The sequence below is a fragment of the Chionomys nivalis genome, chromosome 4 (genome assembly GCF_950005125.1).
Source record: "Chionomys nivalis chromosome 4, mChiNiv1.1, whole genome shotgun sequence".
Lineage (NCBI taxonomy): Eukaryota > Metazoa > Chordata > Mammalia > Rodentia > Cricetidae > Chionomys > Chionomys nivalis.
This window is the reverse complement of record NC_080089.1, coordinates 94179450-94197779: the sequence shown is the minus strand read 5'-3', so window position 1 is coordinate 94197779 and position 18330 is coordinate 94179450. Positions and strand designations below refer to the sequence as shown.

The window sequence follows — 18330 nt, the reverse complement described above, 5'->3', positions numbered from 1 at the left end:
CAAAGGAGGAGATGAACAGAATCAAGATCTAGGTCTAGAAACAACTGGAAAGTAATTTAAAATAGCAATATTAAGTCCTGATATACCAATAATTACTTTAAATGTAAATGGGCTAAATTCACCAATCAAAATTCACAGAGTGCTTAAATGATTAAAACATAGTCTTTGAGTGAAAGACTGTATCAAGAAACAAAGGGGACAATATCTAATGATAAAGTCAATTTATCAATAGACTAAAACAATTGTTTAAAAAAAACACATGCATACAGCATCAAAGCATCTAAATATATGACACAAATGCTCACAGAGCTAAAAGAAAAAGGAGGCAATAATACAATAATAGTGGGAGTCTTTAGTACCCACTTTTAGAAATGGACATATCATCTAGACAGAAAATCAATAGGAGAGCATTACACTTAAATTATACTTTAAAGCCCAAAATACACAATTCCTTAAAGGCAGCAGAAAACAAAGCACAGAGGAGATATATTCAGGATCAATAATTTTGGAGTCCAAAACCAGCCTTAAATTTAAGAATAAAATCACACATATTTTCTAAGCACAACTGTGTGGAACTAGAGAATAATAGCAGGAGGAAAGCAAAAGATGAAAATTCACACATAGGTGAAAATCATGAAACATTCACCAGACGAACCAGTGGATGGCGGAAGTTACCAAAAGAGAAGCCGAAGAGCATCTGGAGCTAGACAAGAGAGGAAGTATAACACACCCAAACTGAAGCTGCTGAAAAGCAGTTCTAAGAAGGCGATTGATGGTGATAAGAATCAGGTTTGAAAAAGACCAAAAATTTAAATAACTTGATATTATACCTCATGAAAATATAAAAAGAACAAAGAAAGTCCAAAATTAGCATAAGGGTCAATTAACCATGATCAGAACAGAAATAAACGAAACAAAAACTAGACAAACAGTAGAAAATAAATCAGTGAAGGGTATTTTGCAAATATAAAACTGACAAACATTTAGCTATACCAGAGAGATGAAAAAGGAAATGCGAAAATAAATATCGCAGAAATACAAAGAATGTAAAAAATAATTGCTAAAAATGATTACACACCAACCAACTGAATAACCTAGAAGAAATAGATTCATTCTTAGGAGCATATAGCCTGGGTAAGTGAAATGTGTAACAAGATTAACAGTAATTTAAAAATGTGTTTTTTCTACCCACAATAAGTCTAGAACTTTAGAGTTTCACAGTCATCTAACAACTAGAGCCAATCATTCTCGAACTCTCCTTACAAAGTTAAAGAGGAGAAAGTATCTCCCAACCTATTCTTTTTTACTTATTTATTTATTTATTTATTAAAGATTTCTGCCTTCTCCCCGCCACCACCTCCCATTTCCCTCCCCCTCCCCCATCAATTCCCCCTCCCTCATCATCCCTAAGAGTAATCCGGGTTCCCTGCCCTGTGGGAAGTTCAAGGACCACCCACCTCCATCCAGGTCTAGTAAGGTGAGCATCCAAACTGCCTAGGCTCCCACAAAGCCAGTACGTGCAGTAGGATCAAAAACCCATTAGGCTAATATTGCCTCTATACAAGCTCAGATAAGGATAGTATAATAAAGGAAAAGTAGACACTGGGATCACAAGGAGTATAGAAACAAAAATAATCCTCAACAATATAAGTAGCATGAGGCCTGGATGACTTTTCCTGCTGTGATCAAATGTTCTGATGAGAGCAACTTACAGGAGAAAGGGTTAATTCTGACTCACAGTTCAAGCACAACCCATCTTGGTGGAGAAGACGTCTGGCAACTGCTCTGTAATGGTGTTGATCTCCTCAGCAGCTCTTTACAGCTACCTTGTTGGTACTCTCCTAGTCTAGACTGCAAAGCTTGCTTGAACACCTTTCCTCTGCCAAACAGGTTGTCTTTAAGTTCAACTTCACATAACTTCTCATGAGGCAGCAGAAAGAAGCCTGCATTGTATTTTAGCTCCCCACACACACAGCAGAGTGTCCCATTACGCTCATTTTATAATATTCAAGGTATTTTAAAACCCAGAATTCCAAAGTGTTTCAAATTCCTCCCTCAAACCAAAAGCCTAAGAACCACATGGTCAAGTTAATCACAGCAAGTTCCAGTTTCCAGTACCGAACTGCCTTAGCCACTTTCTCACCACTGTGGCAAGACACCTTGACAGAGGCAACATAAGGGAGAAAGAACTTATTTTGGTGCATACTCCCATGGGTTTGTCTTAGTAAGTGTTCTATTGCTGTGAAGCGACACCATGCCCACGGCAACTCTTATAAAGGCAAACATTTAATTGGGGCTGGCTTACAGTTTCAGAGCTTCAGTCACTCATGAAACAGGGGGTTAACAGGAAATGGAGTTGGGTTATAAAGCCTTAAGGTTCACTCCCAATGACCCTCTTCTTCCAGTGAGGCCCTGCCTCCTAAAGATTCTGCAACCTTTCCAAATCGCATCCATCAGTTAGGAACTAAGTGTTTAAACACATGAATCCACGGGGCACAGTTCACATTTAAGCTACAACACATACTAAATTCAATAACATATTTAAAAAAATCATACACCATGATCAAGTAAAACTTATTCTTTTGGATATAAGGAAGTTTCACCACATACAAATGAAATGATGTAATATATCATATTACAAATACAGGACAAAAATATATGACCATCTGAATAGATACAGAAAATGCATTTGAAAAAATTCAATATTTTTCTATGATAAAACAAAAACTTCTCTGCAAGCCAAGAGGATAGGCAACAGAATAGGAAAAAAACAAGTTAACTAAAAATAATTTTACAGTAAATAAAGTAATAGACAAAACAAAACAGCAGCCTACAGGATAAAGAGAATAGTCATAAGCTATATGTACAATAATGAATTGTGCAAAAACATATACAAGATGCATAAAGCTCATTAGGGAAGCAAGTGCCAAGCACCTGCATAGACTTCCTCACAAAGAAAACATCTAAATACCCAGAAGGTATGAGAAAAGATATTTAGTGTCATCAACCATAAGTGAAACACAAATTAAAACCTCAATAAGATGTCACCCTTCAACAGTTATCATTACCTTTATCAAAAAGCCAAGAGATTCAGATCACGAATGCTATATAAGGTGGTTGAGGAAAAGGAAGACCTTGTATACCTTTGGTTGGGAAACAAATTTATACCGCCATTCATTACAGAAAACAAAAACTAAAAATAGAATTACTGTATAATCTAACACTCCAGGTCCTGGGAAATAAAGTTGCTTTCTTGAGGGGATAATTCACTCCTGTGATTTACTACGACATAATTTACAGTGGCCAAGACATGAAACCCTAAGGTATTTGTAGACAGATAAATGGAAAAGAAAATGAAAGAGATGCACACACACGCACGCACGCACACAGTGATACATACAGACATGCACTTTGTGAAATTATTCAACCTTTAAAAAAAAGAAAGTGGTTTATCTGCAACAAGTTGGATAGCATGAGGGGCATCATATTTGGTGAAATCAGCAAGAGAGAACAACTAATATTTTATAATCTCATGTACATGTGGAGCTAGAGGAAAAGTTGAACTCACAGTATTAGAGAGTAGAGTGGTGTTTCCTAGGGACTTACGAGTGGGAACAATGGGAGACATCAGTCAGCGTGTGCAAGCATTCGGCTCTAAGGGAAATCGGTATTGGGGACCTAATGAGAGTATGACGACCACAGCTGCTATGGATTATATGCATTATAATTTGAATTTTTCTGAGTGTAGATATCAAGTATCCTCATATACACACTGACACCTTTGTGAGGTGTACCTATATTAAATATTAAAGTCTTGACTATGGGAGTCATTTCAAGGTGTGTTGTTATATCAAACCGACACACTGTACACTTGTAGTATAGACATAAGAGACACCCAAAGGGTTTCTATATTAAGACTTCATCTCCTACTAATGAACCCAGTCACAGAGAGATGGTTGGATCAGGAGGACTCTGACCTCATCAGAAGATGAATCTTCTGGTGGTGTTGTCAGGAGGGTGTGGGAATTGAGAGGTGGGGTCTGCCTGAAAGAAGGGGCTCATTGGGAGTGTGCCTTTGCAGGGTATATCTTGTTCCTAGCCTGCCTCTTGTCTTTCTCTGCTTCCTGACCATTAAGAATCAAGCATCTTTGCCCACTGAATGCTCTTGACTGTGGCATTTTGCCTCATCATGTGCCTAAAAGTAATGGAGTCAGATGATCATGGGCTAAAAACTGAAGCCATGATTCAAAATCTATCTTTTCCTCTTTTCGGTTGTTCCTATCAGATACATGTCACTGTGACTAAAAGGCCGACAGCACAATGCCCTAAATATATAGTGTTTGTCAGATGTGACTTATACATCCAGGGGAAGCACACAAAAGCTGGCTCTCCTTTCATTCGTCATCTGGGAGGAGCAGGCATGAGAGTCCTTGAAACCTAGCTCCCCTTTGTCTGGAATCTTTATCAGTAAGCTTGGAATTAAGTATCTGAGTGCATTTGTGCAGCAAGGCACTTGCTTGCACATGTGGCACAGCCACTCACCATACCACATTAGGGAATGAGAGAGGAGGAAGCATTAAGGGTTTCCATGGCACAATGACGCCCAAGCCTCGGCAGAGTTTTCTATGTGTACGCAGTCGTTTGGTTTCCATGTGATCTCAGCTGCGCATCTCCCCGGGTAAAGGTTGCTCTTAGGAATTCTAGGCCACTGAGGACATTGAAGCTGATGTGTCCCAAACCCAGCACATTCTTTAGGTAAGCTGTAAATAGAGAATAGAGAAATAATAATCCATGTGGGAAATTTGGAAAATACAAAATTATGAGAGTCAGAAATAAGTCATGCATCATCCAAAAACAAATAAACAGTACTGGGAGCTGAAGGGACAGTTCTGTGAGAAAGCATTTGCCACACAGGCATGAATACCTGAGTTCTGTTCCCAGCACCCTGTAAAAGCCAGGTTCAATGACACATTCCTGGAAACCTCAAACCGGGGGTGGAGATAGAGACAGGACAGTCCCTGGGGCTTGTTGACTAGACAGTTTAACCTAATAGGCCAGTGTCAGGCTCAGAGAGATACTTTAAGAAAAAAAAATGAGATGGAGAACTACCATTGACCTCTGACCTACACACACAAATACACACACATACACACACACACAATACACATACACTATAACCAGATTAATAGTCTACCATATTTCTGCAAATTTTTTAAATAAAATAAGGCCAGGTTATCCTTGCTCCCCCCTTTCTTTTTCGCTTAAAATGAAATTATCTGTATATTACTTATCCTTAAAAATCCTCTGTATTTCCTGCCTGAACAGCATTCCATGATGTATAGACTCGTACTTTCTTTGGCTCTTAACTACCAGACTAGTTTTGGGTGTGTAAAGAACACCTAGATGAATAGCATCACACGTGTATCTGCAGCTTGTTGTCTTTTATCATTTTCCTAGACCCAAATTTTAGATGAGGAATTGCATCCGCAAATATCTGAGCAATGTCATACACACACACACACACACACACGCACGCACACACGCACGCACACACGCACTCATGTACACATAGTCTATCATAATCTTAAAACACATTTCCAGAATGGTAGCCACAACTTAAATTCCACCTGCAAGAGTGTGAATAGCAGTGTGCTAATTTCGACCCCCTCTTCAATGTTTAATTTTTTTTTTTTTAATTCAAGGTGAGTTCTGATTGGCCATTACTGGTTAACTTCCAAGTTCATTTAGACTTTAAGCAGACCTAAGACCACAGCTTACCTGAGTTTGTTGTAGCCCAGCTCCAGCAAGCAGCCAGGAAGTAGGAGCTCTCTCAAAGGTGGAATAAAAGATACATTTGCAACAGACACAAAGATGGCGAATTTCTCTGAGCTTTCAATGTGTTTTAAATGATTGTTTTCTCCTCAAGAAACCTTCTCCTATGCAACAGTGAGCCGTATTATTATACTCTCATTTGTGACCTAATGTTTCAAGTTCTTTTCTTTGAAACTCATTTACACATGCACGGAGTTGGTGGTGGTGGGGAAAGTAAATTAGTCTCCCAGACAGTTTCATTAAGACTTGTTCTGGAAGTAGAGCCGCAACAAATTGAGCCAAAGATTCAGTTTGTGTGTTTTCTTTTTGGCTACAATCAATAGTGCTTTGTCTGCTTACTGCTACATGGATTGTCAACCCTGAGTCCCCCATTTTTAAGTGGCCCACCTTTCCAGAGTCATTTCACCCTGAAGAAAGAGAGTTAAGACTTCAGTTCAGAATTCAGGCTGGTGCTTCAGAAATATTTCTTGCAATGAACTTTGCAGAATCCTTTCCTGTGATGAGAACAGCCACAGACCAGTTTGCAGAGTCCATAGGACAGAGGTTCTTAGTTTTTTGTTTTGTTTTGTTTTGTTTTTTGTACTGTGACCCTTTAATACAGTTCCTCATGTTTGGTGACCACCAATCATAAAATTATTTTCTTTGCTACTTCATAACTGTAATTTGCTACTGTTATGAATTGTGATGCCAATATGTATATTTTATGATGATCTTAGGTGACACCTGGGAAAGAGGCTGCAACCAGTAAGTAGAGAAATGCTGCTATAGGGAATGCTACCCATCCTAGGAGTCATTCCAGACCTGTGCAGGCCTTCAGACTAAAACTAACATCTGAAGGAAGCACAAGGAATTCTACCCATCAGGCAGGAAGACAGAAACATAGCAAGCCCATTTTTACTCTGAAAATATGGTTCCACATCAATAGATACAGCTGTGTTTCCAGAAATAGCTGAGAGAACACAGCTAAGGTGGAGTTTGGCTCCAGTTTCTTGGGTGCCTTTGCATTCTCTCTGACACCGACCAGCCTCCACTTCCCCACTGTGATACACTACTGGATTGGATTGATGAACCAGCTTCTCTGGTCTTCAGAGCAAAGTTTGATTTGCCAATTTTCCAAGAAATTTTTGTGAGTAGATGCCCTCAATTCAGATGAATAATATTTAACTGTGGAAATGAAGAAAGCTTATTTACACAAATATCTTTTAGTGTTAGGGAATTATAAAATAAGTATCAGAATCTGCCATTCTGTGTTTGTTGATTTGTTTTGCTTCTGTTTTCAAATTTTTAGTTTGCGTAAGAGATGATAACATCTGAGTTCATTCATATTTGCTGTCACTGCTAGCATCAAAGTTGAAAGAGAGAGAGAGAATATGAATATTGGAAGGAAATGACTCCTAGAAGTTGGTGATGTTCATGTCTTAGCACTAAACACTTGAAAGTGTTGAGTTTATTTATTTATATTTTCTTTAGAATAAGAATAGTATTCCATCAAAATCAAACTAACAACAAAACAAACGAAAAGACCAGCCACCCTAAGTTTCGCTCATTAATGACCAAATATTTATTTCTGATCATAATATTAAATTCCTCTGAGGCAAACACACACAAACAGCTGTGAATACACTGTTTGTTCTCTCTTGGCGAAGAAAAATGTCTCCTTCCTCGGGGCAAGAAATCTGTTATTTTATGCAGCTTTCAGAAGAGAGGTCACACATTTTCTTATTGATTTTATTTCCTATTTGGTAGCAAAATAATGTGAGAAGAGGCAGTAAGTATTCCTGGCGATGAGCCCAGACGCTAAAAATTATGTGCCAGGACATTGTCTGGATTCTGTCTCTTTCCCAGAAACTTCATGGAAGATGGGCACTCTGAGCCCAGCACCCGAGACACACATGTGCACTTGCAGGGGTGGCTTTCTGGTAACTCATTACTTGTGAGCTCAGGCCAGTTGGATTCCAGGTACTGCTTGGAATTCTCTAGAAGTTCTTTTATTGCATAGAGAGCTGGCTCCAGCCAGTGCTCTTCTAGAAGCCCAGAGACTATGTGTGGCAGCCCACATTCTTGCTTGACCTTTATTTTCACAAAGAGTTGGGGGGGGGGGTCATTTCATTCCCCTCCAAAGGTTGATGGGATGGAAAAGGGTTTGAAATAAGTGCTTCATTTGACCGGAAATGATTGTGTGTATCCCTGTTCTTCAGGCAACATCAGAAACACGGAGAAGCTAAGCTTTGACAAACAACGTCAGTATGAGATCCTGGTAACCGCTTATGACTGTGGACAGAAACCTGCTGCTCAGGACACTCTGGTACAAGTGGACGTGAAGCCAGTGTGCAAGCCTGGCTGGCAAGGTGAGCCTGCTTTGATTAATTGTGCTGTGAGATGGCAATATGACCTGGGGCACAGAGGGTGCTGGGCGTGTCCACAAATCTCACAGCATATGCTGAAGGAAGTTTACCAGCAAGAAGTGGTAGCTTTTGCCTTCTCGCAACTCTTCAAGCCCCGTTCCACAGTTGAGAACGTCAGATCAACTCAGCTCTAACCATAGTTCTCCCTTACTCAAATCTGTTACATTCTGGAGCTTGGGAGAGATTGCCAGTGTCTGATGACCAAGAGTATTGAGCCTAGCTGATGGGCTTCAAGTTCTGCATCACTGCTCTGCTCCTAGGGAATGTCCACATGGCCCTTGTGCTTAGACACAGTGCCAATCATGCAGGGGTGGGAGAGAAGGGGTCAGGTCTCTGGGTGAGAGAGTGTTGTACAGAGCAGCAGGCTGCGTCCTGCCACCCAGCTAGCTTTACCTGGAATAATTACACGGAAACTGTATTCTTTTGAACACTGCCTGGCCCATTAGTTCCAGCCTCTTATTGGCTAACTCTCACATCTTGATTAACCCATTTTTAATAATCTTTGTACCCCTACGAGGTGTGGCTTACCACGAAAGATCTTAACCTGCGTCTATGTTGGGTGGAGAATCATGGCAACTGCCTGACTCGGCTTCTTTCTCCCAGCATTCTGTTCTGTCTACTCCGCCTACCTAATTTTCTGTCCTATCAAAGGCCAAGCAGTTTCTTTATTAATTAACCAATGAAAGCAACAGATAGACAAATGACCCTCCTCCATCATTTCCCCTTTTTCTGTTTAAACAAAAAAGAAAGGCTTTGACTTTAACATAGTAACATTACATATAACAAAACAGTTATAAAGCAAGAGTAACAGTTACAATATTTATATCTATTTTATCTTTTATCATAACTAAGGAAAACTATAATTATCTATCCATTCTTCAACTCCATCAAAGACCCCAGAAGGATATAATATTACCTAAGCAAACAAGAAATCCAAAACTCTAGAAATGACAGAGACATCTCGCTGCCTGGACAGTCACCCAAAGTTCCTCTGTACCATTGGGGCATCCGTCTTCGGCCTTCAGGCCCATAGTGTTCAGCAGACATTTCCATGAAGCAGGAAATTTCAAAGACAGTTCAGTCACTTTCTGCTGTGTCCTGCAGAATGTCTCGCAGACTCTTTCATGAATCAGGAACCCCAAAGAATCATCTCACCTTTAGGCAAGTTCAGCAGTCCTCTCTCTGAGGGTTCTCTGTGCCCAGTTTATGCAGCAGTCCAGGCAAGAGCAGTTTCTTGCCCAAATGGCTAACCAACTCCATAAGGAGCCTCTTCGATGCCCATCGTCCTCTTGAAGTAGATTGGTATTGCCAAGAGCAGACGTGTCTCATTGTCATGAAAAGCCCTAAGTTATTAAAAATATTTAAAATGTCATATTCTGCAGTCTTTGAAAGATATGAATAATGCCTATCTAAAATATATCTATGCACATCTAGAAAATCTAACTAACATGACTATAAGCTTGATTATTATTGATGATTATCCATTAGCAATCTATATTTCCCAATTATACATTACATTTTTAAATGAACTACGCAATCACAATACCTTAATCAAGATTAGAAATATGCATATACATATAACAAAACTGACCTTAAAATCCATACCAATGCAAATTATTCATATCTATATCATATCCCCCTTTAAATGTAAAAGAATATTTATAAACAATATTTGGGAACATGGCTTCTTTCTCCCAGCATTCTGTTCTGTCTACTCCGCCTACCTAATTTTCTGTCCTATCAAAGGCCAAGTAGTTTCTTTATTAATTAACCAATGAAAACAACAGATAGACAAATGACCCTCCTCCATCAAGGGAGTGAAAGCCTGGTGCAGGAAAGGGCAGAGCAATGGCCCTCAGGGGAGCTTCATTTGTGTCAGTTTGGATCTTTCAGGAAGCAGATGGGACATTCTCCAGTCACCCCTAGGTGCCTGACTGAAGGCCAGGAAGAGAGGCAAGGACAACTGCGTAGCTGACTCTTGCAGTGAACCGAGTAGTCTTTGGAATAATAACCATAGCTGTCAGTGACATCAGCGGGCATGGTGGTCAAGGAAGGGTGCTGGTGTTGTCTTTGCATCTCGGGTTTGATGTGGACCGCTCTGTTTCTTCTGCATACGTTGAGGATGCTACTGCTCAGTCTTAATTCCTGAAAACCCAGGGAGTGATGCAGGGATGAATGAAGGAAAGAATGGACAAGAGAGGAGAACAAGCCAGGCTGGAAAAGGACACTGTTTTCCCGACTTCAGGAACCTGAGCTCTAGTAGGTGTGATCCACCAGGATGTGGGAGGCAGGATTTTACCTGATTTACTATTGCATCTCTGAGGCTTAGTGCAGTGTCTGGTCCTAATGAAAGATGCCTAAGAAATTACTAGTGAATGGATGGATGAACCAACACCTGAGTAAGAAGTCACTGTGTTTTATTTTAACTTGTAAAGATCAACAGTGAAAGCCTGGCCTTTCAAAAGAAAGCCTAGAAAAAAAAATGTTTCATAAGCACAGGGCAGAATCACAATGGGGTTTTAAATGGAAAAGGCAAAACATAATGTTGTATCTAAAAAATTATCCCAGTACATTTTGTCTTTGACAAATGAGGCACCTACAGACTTTGGAGTAAGTGTTCATGCCTGCATTTAAACATAATTTATTTATAGACTTTTGTGCTTGTTAAATCTATGCAAATTTAGTGTTAAAGTGTATGAAAAAAAAGCTTATCATCTTGCATAATTTTTGCATGAGGAATGTATAGGGCACCTACCCTGTAGTGAGTAATACTGCTGACAATACCTGTAAGTGAGCTTGAGTAGTCAGAGTGGGATCAGCTGCCTGTCCTATCTCCAGCATAATCAGAGGCCAGGCACGATGCAGACCCTCACAGTGTTAAGATGATTAATGAATGGGCAGTGAGACCTTGGTTTAAGACAGAATAAAAAGGCTTTCCTGGAACAAAAAGGGAAGAATCGTTTCCCTGAATCCGTTCATCAAGTCTCAAGTTGGGCAATGATCTACACTGTGTGTGATACTAGAGTCAGCTGCTTCGCCGTGGTTCTTTGCCTACACAGGCAGCTTGTGGTGGCAGATGCTGGACATGGAGAGCCTCTCTCTCCAGTTTGCCTTCTGCAAACCCCATCCAGTCCCTCTCCCACCTACTACCCAGAACACTTTCAGATCATAATTGGACTCTAGGCTATCTGTTATATGCAGAATGGTCACCACACCCTTCTACCATTTATGCCCCCACCCTTAGAGCTCAAGAGGACACCTCCCTTGAGCTAATATCTAACCCCACCTAACATCCTGGTCCCAGACGTGTAAGCACCTCTCACCTTCAGCCCCCTGCCCTGTTCTCTCTCTACCCTCGGGCAAGGCTGCAAGTTCTTATCTGGATGAACATCTTTCTCCAGGGAAGAACCCCAATCAGATGGTCCTGGTTGTGCTTTTCTAGCCTGGTCCATTCTCCCAGCTTTTCAGGTCAACCTACAGTGAGCCATGTCTTGCAAGTTTCTTTGCTGCCTATAGACAAGGCAGACTGCCTCTCATAGGTGGAAAGGTTAGCCTTTACTTGGGGCATGGCTGAGGGAATACTGTCTATGGGAGAGGAGCCCAGAAAGGGGATGTCTTTGTTGAGGAGAAGAGTAGCCTGGTTTTCAGAAACTGCTATGACTAGGAAATGGAGGAGACATGATGGGAGAGGTCAGGGGTAGGCTGAGGTAGATGTCAGGTCCGTGAGCCTCGGTGAGTCCTCAGACCTGTGGAGGAGTCACATGCGTGCACCTAGTGAGATTCTCTGTAGTTCTGTAGGAGAGCATAGACCCCTCCCCAGCTCACTTCCCACTTGCAGCTCAAGTCAGCAAACAATTTGGCAGTTTAAATTCTTGTACCTGTTCTAAGCCATTTCCCTGCAGGCGGGAGGATTTGCAGCACACAGAAAGCAATCCATCATGTTCAGGAGCCCTGCCTCTTGGGAGCACTCCCAGTCAGCACCCCACCAAGCCTTTGCTGCCGTCCTCTCTTCCCAGGGAGCTGTCACTGCAGAGCAAGAAGGGGACCTGTTCCTAGCAGGAATCTCCCTGAGCCCACAAGGAATCTGCTCTCAGACTCCAGTGATGGTCCAGAATAGTGCCCCTGATTTCTGTCACAAATAATCCCTCCCATGTGAAGGTCCTTGCCTTGCTCACCTGGCCCTGGCCTTACTCACCTGTATGTAAGACAATGACCCTGCCACCAGCTTTATTCCATACCTTAGTGAAGGGGTGGTCTCTTCAGACTGTGGTTTTCCAGCTCCAGTCTCCTTTCTGTGTTCCTTGAGGGCAGAACCGTTCTTCTCAGTTTCTGACATGCTACTTACATATAGACTCACTTGCTAGCTTCACTCCCCAGTGGGTGGAGGGGGGGGTTTATCAGGGATCCAGCCGGCAGCAAGAGAAGGAAGGAAGGATTTGAAGGCAACATGTGACCCCAGGGTACCACGCATGCTTATCTGTCTTGCTCTTGAGAGCGACTCTGAGGCAGTAACACTGACAAGTGACAGGCGACAGCTCACTATGAGGGTCAGCATTCCCTTTCACATTTGGACAGGGAGGAGGGGACCTCAAAGCACAAACTCTGTCTTTGTTGTGCCCGACAGTTTGAGACCGTTATGCTTAAAGGTACATTCAGTTATAGGATGAAGCCAGCAAAGAAGTGCGTACGTAGCTCCTCAGAGGGCAAAGGCAGGCTAGCGTCATGTTTCTCCTGCAAGGTGTCTGGATCACAGTCACCTCAGTGTGTCACATCCCTCTTACTCTTGGGTGAAATTTTGTCAGCTGACCCAGGTGTTCAAGGACCATGGAACAGGATCCACGCCTCTGGGGAGCAGATTGCCTCCTGGGTCAATGTGTGTTGTTGACATAAGCACAGCCATGTCAAGGACCCCAGGACCCAACTCCTGGGAATGGCAAAACCTTCCCCTGCTCCCTGACCTGGCGCAGATGCTGACAATGTATGGAGAAAGTGCCAGCAGAAGCCTCCTCTTCCCTGATATTTACAGCCCGAGACTTCTCCACGGAAGAGATCCCCCACAGAGATTAGCTGAACCTGCCCTTTTGTTCAGCTACGTGCAATAAACCCACCTCCTTGATACAAATGAATCAAATAAACACACTGAGTCTCTGGCTACTGCTGTTGGTAACGCATGCTAGGATTAATCATTTATATCTGATCCTGCCAGATGAGACCCAAAGCCCACTACTCACTGTCCCTCCATGCAAAATGTTCCTCTTATAAAAGACAGGAGGAGATGGACCTTTCTGGTGGCCTTTACTATTTCTTCCCTGGACTTGTAATTGACCTAGACAAGCAGACAAGTGGGTCTGGCCTTCCCGGATTGCAGAGTCAGCTCTCTCCAGTCCTCGAGAAACTCCCTCAGCCTTGAGCAGAGGACTCCAGGAAGTTAGGCAGGCCTCACTCAGCAGTTCACGGGACTCGGTTGCAAGTTTCTCCATGGGTCCAAACAACACCTTTCCTTCAAACCTTCACAACGGCACGTCCCATTTCTATAAAAAGAAAAGAACCGGGAAATGGTGACACATACCTTTAATCCAAGCAATTGGGAGGCAGAGGTGGGCAGATCTCTGTGAGCTCAAGGCCAGCCTGGTCTACAGAGGGAGTTCCAGGATAGCTGGGGCTGTTACACAGAGAAACCCTGTCTCAAAAATAAAAAACAAAAAATGGGGGTGGGGAGACGAGAGCGAGATGTAGCCATGCAGTTGAACATGTTGTGAGGGATCTGAAACCCTCACACATGCAGGCAGAAACACCAATCAATTATCATAAAATAAAAATAAATAAATTGTTTTAAAATGAAAATTCCTTCTTCAGTGATAATGGATTAAGCCAGGCTTCAGAAAACTGTAGTCCATAGGTCAATTGAGGAATCCACTTGTTTTTAATAGAACCATTAGCTAAAATAATATATTTTTATGTTTACAAAAAATCAAAAGAATATTTTATAGTACATGGGTATTGTAAGAAGTTCAAGTCTTGATGTCCAGGGTTCCCTGGGACACGGTTCTGCTCCTTTCAGATTACATACAGATGCCCTGAAACAATGGAACTCATGACAGGGATCATATGCCCCTCAAAATCTCAATATTCTCTTTCAAGTCCATAGGGTGGGAGGTGAAGCTTCATGACCCCTTCATGAAGCTGTTAATGTTCATTGCCACATTAGGAAGAAGTGGTCTACTGTGTTGTCTAGTATAGTCTAGAAAGACCAGGGCACCAGGTGGACATAACGTACAAAGGCAAAAGATCATAAATTAGTTCAAATATCGCTGCACAGAAGACAGGAACAACCCTGTGATGTAAGCAAACTCTGTTCCATTTTACAGATAGAAAATGGGCTAAAGAGAGATTTACTCCAACTTCACAGCTGCTAAATAGCAAGGATGGAATGCAAATTCCAAATTTATCAATTCAAAAGTGGAGGAGTGCAGGGAGTGTGAAGGAGGCGGGAAGAAGAGGCTGGCGATTCCCAAGAAGGGATATTGCCAGCTTTACGAAGGCAGTTCAGAAATCTTAGAAGACAGACATGACCCAGGCATCACCAGGCAGCATGTTAGCCTCCCAGTCACTCCACAAAAAGATGATGAGACTTGTGTGGGAAGCTATCTAGAATTCAATGGAACGGTACCTAAGAACTGCCCACCGCAGTGGGGCTGACTCCTCTCTCTGCCCGACCCAGCTCACCTTATCACAAAGCTGCTCTAGAAGCTTATTCAGAAACAAACCCGTGCTTGCAGACGGCCTATCTCTCAGATACAGTCTGCCTAAACCAAAAGTTGCCTCTGGTTATCTCACAAGCCAGAGGACACAGAGTGAACCTGGAACTTGGATATTAAGCTTCAAATACAAAGATACTGGCCCTGAGTGGACAAAAAGATGTCACCTTCCCCTCAAAGAGAACGCGGCATGAAATTTCCCTATCTTCCTTTCCGTTGAGCAGGGTCGTACTGGGCTTATTTGAGGTTCATCTCCAGGGAATAAATTCCTTTATTCTCTAGTCCCTGCCTCTGTCTCCTCTGCCCTCGGGCTTCCCTTGCCCTCCTCACTCTCCTCTTTGGGCCCATAACCTCTCTCTTCATGGTCCCCTCTCGATTCATCCCCATCCGAACTTTACTCTTTCTACATCTTCCTCTGAGTCCATCTCTGTTCCTCCCTTTCCAAGCGATGTACCCTAATCCCCACATGGAAAAGCCCCAGAGCCCTAGAAGGTGGATGGGTGCAGGGGTCAAGCACAAACCATTGATTACCAAGCTGGACCCAGAATGCAGACTAGACTCTAAGATTACCTTCACTCCCATACGGCCACAGGATTTGTTTCAGCCGTTCCTCTGACCTAGATTTGTTTTTCACAACCATAAATTATGAATCATAATTTTTGGCCAAACTATCTTTTGTGGGATTGTCAGGATCAAAAGAGGTCACCATGTAGAAATACTTTGCAAAATTTAAGCCATTGTGTAAGCAATGCTATGATTAAAGTTGAGGAAGTAAGTGATGCCCTACAAACGAACACACCTCACAGAACACAGCAAGACTGTGTGAATTGAGCAGCCTGGCCCACATGTTGGGGTGCAGACTAAGCCCAAAGGGAGACAGTAGGAAAACAGCACTGTTCCAGAGAAGAGGACCCCAACTTTCAGTCCCAGATTCACTGGAAACTGGGAAGGTTACTCCCACCTGACCTTGGCTTCCTTACGTGTAAACTCTCAGGGGTTAAATAGAAAGTCCCTATGGGGGGCCTTGCAGAACCACACAGCAGGCTCAGCAAACAGCACTGCTTTGATTTGAGTTCCCTTTGCTCTGATTTTTAAAACCACAATGGGTCATTTTGTTCCAAACAACTAGCAAAGTTATCCCGAAGGCCCAAGCCCTGCTGGCTGCTGCGGGGTGACCGTGAGCTTTGCATTTGCTGAGCGCTGCCAGGCAAGCAGCTTGCTCTGGCTGCAGGCCTCGTGGGGCACTCCACTGTGAATAACAACCTGTTTTGACATCTCTGACATAGCCGATCATTAAGGGGCAACAAATGGCTCTGTACGGGACGCTGATTTACCTACTCGGTAGCGTCCTAATGTGTTTAAAGACCTGCTGGATCAAAGCACCATGCTCGAGCCATATTCCACCTGGCCTCTGAGTTTGAAGAAAATGGGCCAACAATCTCGGCCCTGGGGGGGGGGGGATGACCACAATCCACACAGTACTAAAGGCTATAACAGAGAGTTACTGCTGTCCGAGCAATCGCCATTTGCCGAGTGCCGGCTGAGGACCCATGTGATTGTCACCACATCCTGTCTACACATTTTAGAGATGAGGACAGTGAGGCTAAGATTTTCCACAGTTCACAATATCCAGGCTAGTGCTATCTGTGTGTGGACACTAGGCTCCCCAGACTGGTTATCTCAGATGCTTCCAAAACAAATGCAGGGCACAGTTGTCTTTGGAGCTCTGGAGCAGAGCTGTGCAGACCAAGTGTCTACACTTAGAACCATCCATTATATCATTGCACAAGGCAGCCTTGCAGAATTGGGGGGAGGGGTGTACCCCTCCAAACAAGCCCACAGTTTGTTACAGGCACAGATATCTCTCAACCTTCTTAGGTTACCTGTTGGGGATACAAAAGGAAAGCAGCTTTTTCAAGGATATGCTTGGGAGATGCTAAGAGGAGGAACCATGACTAAAACAATCTCCCCCATTAGAATCTCTGCGCTCTACCTTTCCTGTTCATGAACCTGGCTGAGCCACAGAGCCAGTAGACTTTGCTTTCTACTGACTTAAGTTACAAGTTCTTTCTTCTATCTATAGTCCCTGGGATGTCACTTTAAAGAAAGCAAGAATAGAGTTAGAGTGCTGTCTCTTAAGTCAGAAAAACCTGGGTTCAAGTGCAGGGCCTACCACACCTTGACTGCAGAACATCGGACAAGTCAGTCTCTCTGGGCCCTCGAGTGTGATGTTCACAAAATGAGGCTAATAGTAGCACTTAGCAGGAGGCTGTCACAAGAAAGAACTGCGCCTGCCATCTGGGAATGACTAAGCTAATACTGGTAGTAAGGGAAATGAAGGCAGAGAATGACAGAAGCCACTAATGTATCTGGGGAGTCTGGCTAGTCTCTTGGTACAGCTCGCTGACTGTGCAGCCTTAGGAGTCTCAGGGTGAAATGAGCCTCCTGCTAATGTCTTCCTTAGATGGAGATATGTGTATTGATGGCTTGCATAAGGAATATACCAAGAACATTTGCTTTCTTCTTGCTCTCTGTTGTCAAGTTTGTAGCTGGCCCACCCAGCTTTAGCGCCCTGTTGTCTGTGTACCAGCCAGACTAAGGTTTCTGATAAACGTGACCCACATAGCAGACTGTCCCTCTTCTTCTTCCTGTACTGCCTTCATCTCCGAAGTTGGTAGAGTAGCCCCAAACCTCCCCACATTTACCACCTGGAGCTCTTGGTAGAAGCTCTAGATTCGCATTGATGGGTGAAATAACCTACAGGGATTCTGATGCCACCCTACTATGCAATGGGACAGCTGTGGTCCTGGATCAATTAGAAAGCTCCCAAAAGCTCAATAAAATGTCCCCAGAGTTTGCTGAAGACCAGCTAGTGATGAGACCCTGAGAACCCTGAGCTGCAGTGTGGAGGGGAGGGCAAGCAAGTGGTCAGGCTATTGTAATATAGAATGACCAGGGCAGTGACCATCGAGAACTGAGATGAAGGGTGTTTGTTCCATTGCTCAGCTGTCTGGGGGAGGTGACTGGCATCAGAAATCCTTCTCACAGGAGATGGAACTGGAACTGGGCTATAGAGGTGAGTGAAGTTAGCTGGATGCCCTGAGGGGTTGGGGAAGGTGCTGTAATGGGAAGAGTAGAGAGAACACCCGAGGAGAGCTGCTGATTAATTGCTGTGCCCTCTAGAATTTGTTTCCATCTTCTTAACACATCTTGCTTTATGGCAGAAGGAGACAGACATCTTCAGTGTAGTTGAAAATTTGGAGGAAAGTTACTGCCTGTTAGTTTTCAGTGGAGCTTCTGATGTGGATAGATAATGAAGGAGAACTTCCAGAACT

At 43.0% G+C, this 18330-nt stretch overlaps 1 protein-coding gene across 1 annotated transcript in view; it reads left to right on the top strand.

The window, feature by feature from the left end:
• Clstn2 (calsyntenin 2) overlaps window positions 1-18330 on the top strand; it is a 578116-nt gene that overhangs the window by 447241 nt on the left and 112545 nt on the right. The window contains exon 5 of the mRNA XM_057766626.1: window positions 8031-8180. Coding sequence (XP_057622609.1) covers window positions 8031-8180 — 150 coding nt within the window. The remainder of the gene's footprint in view (window positions 1-8030; window positions 8181-18330) is intronic.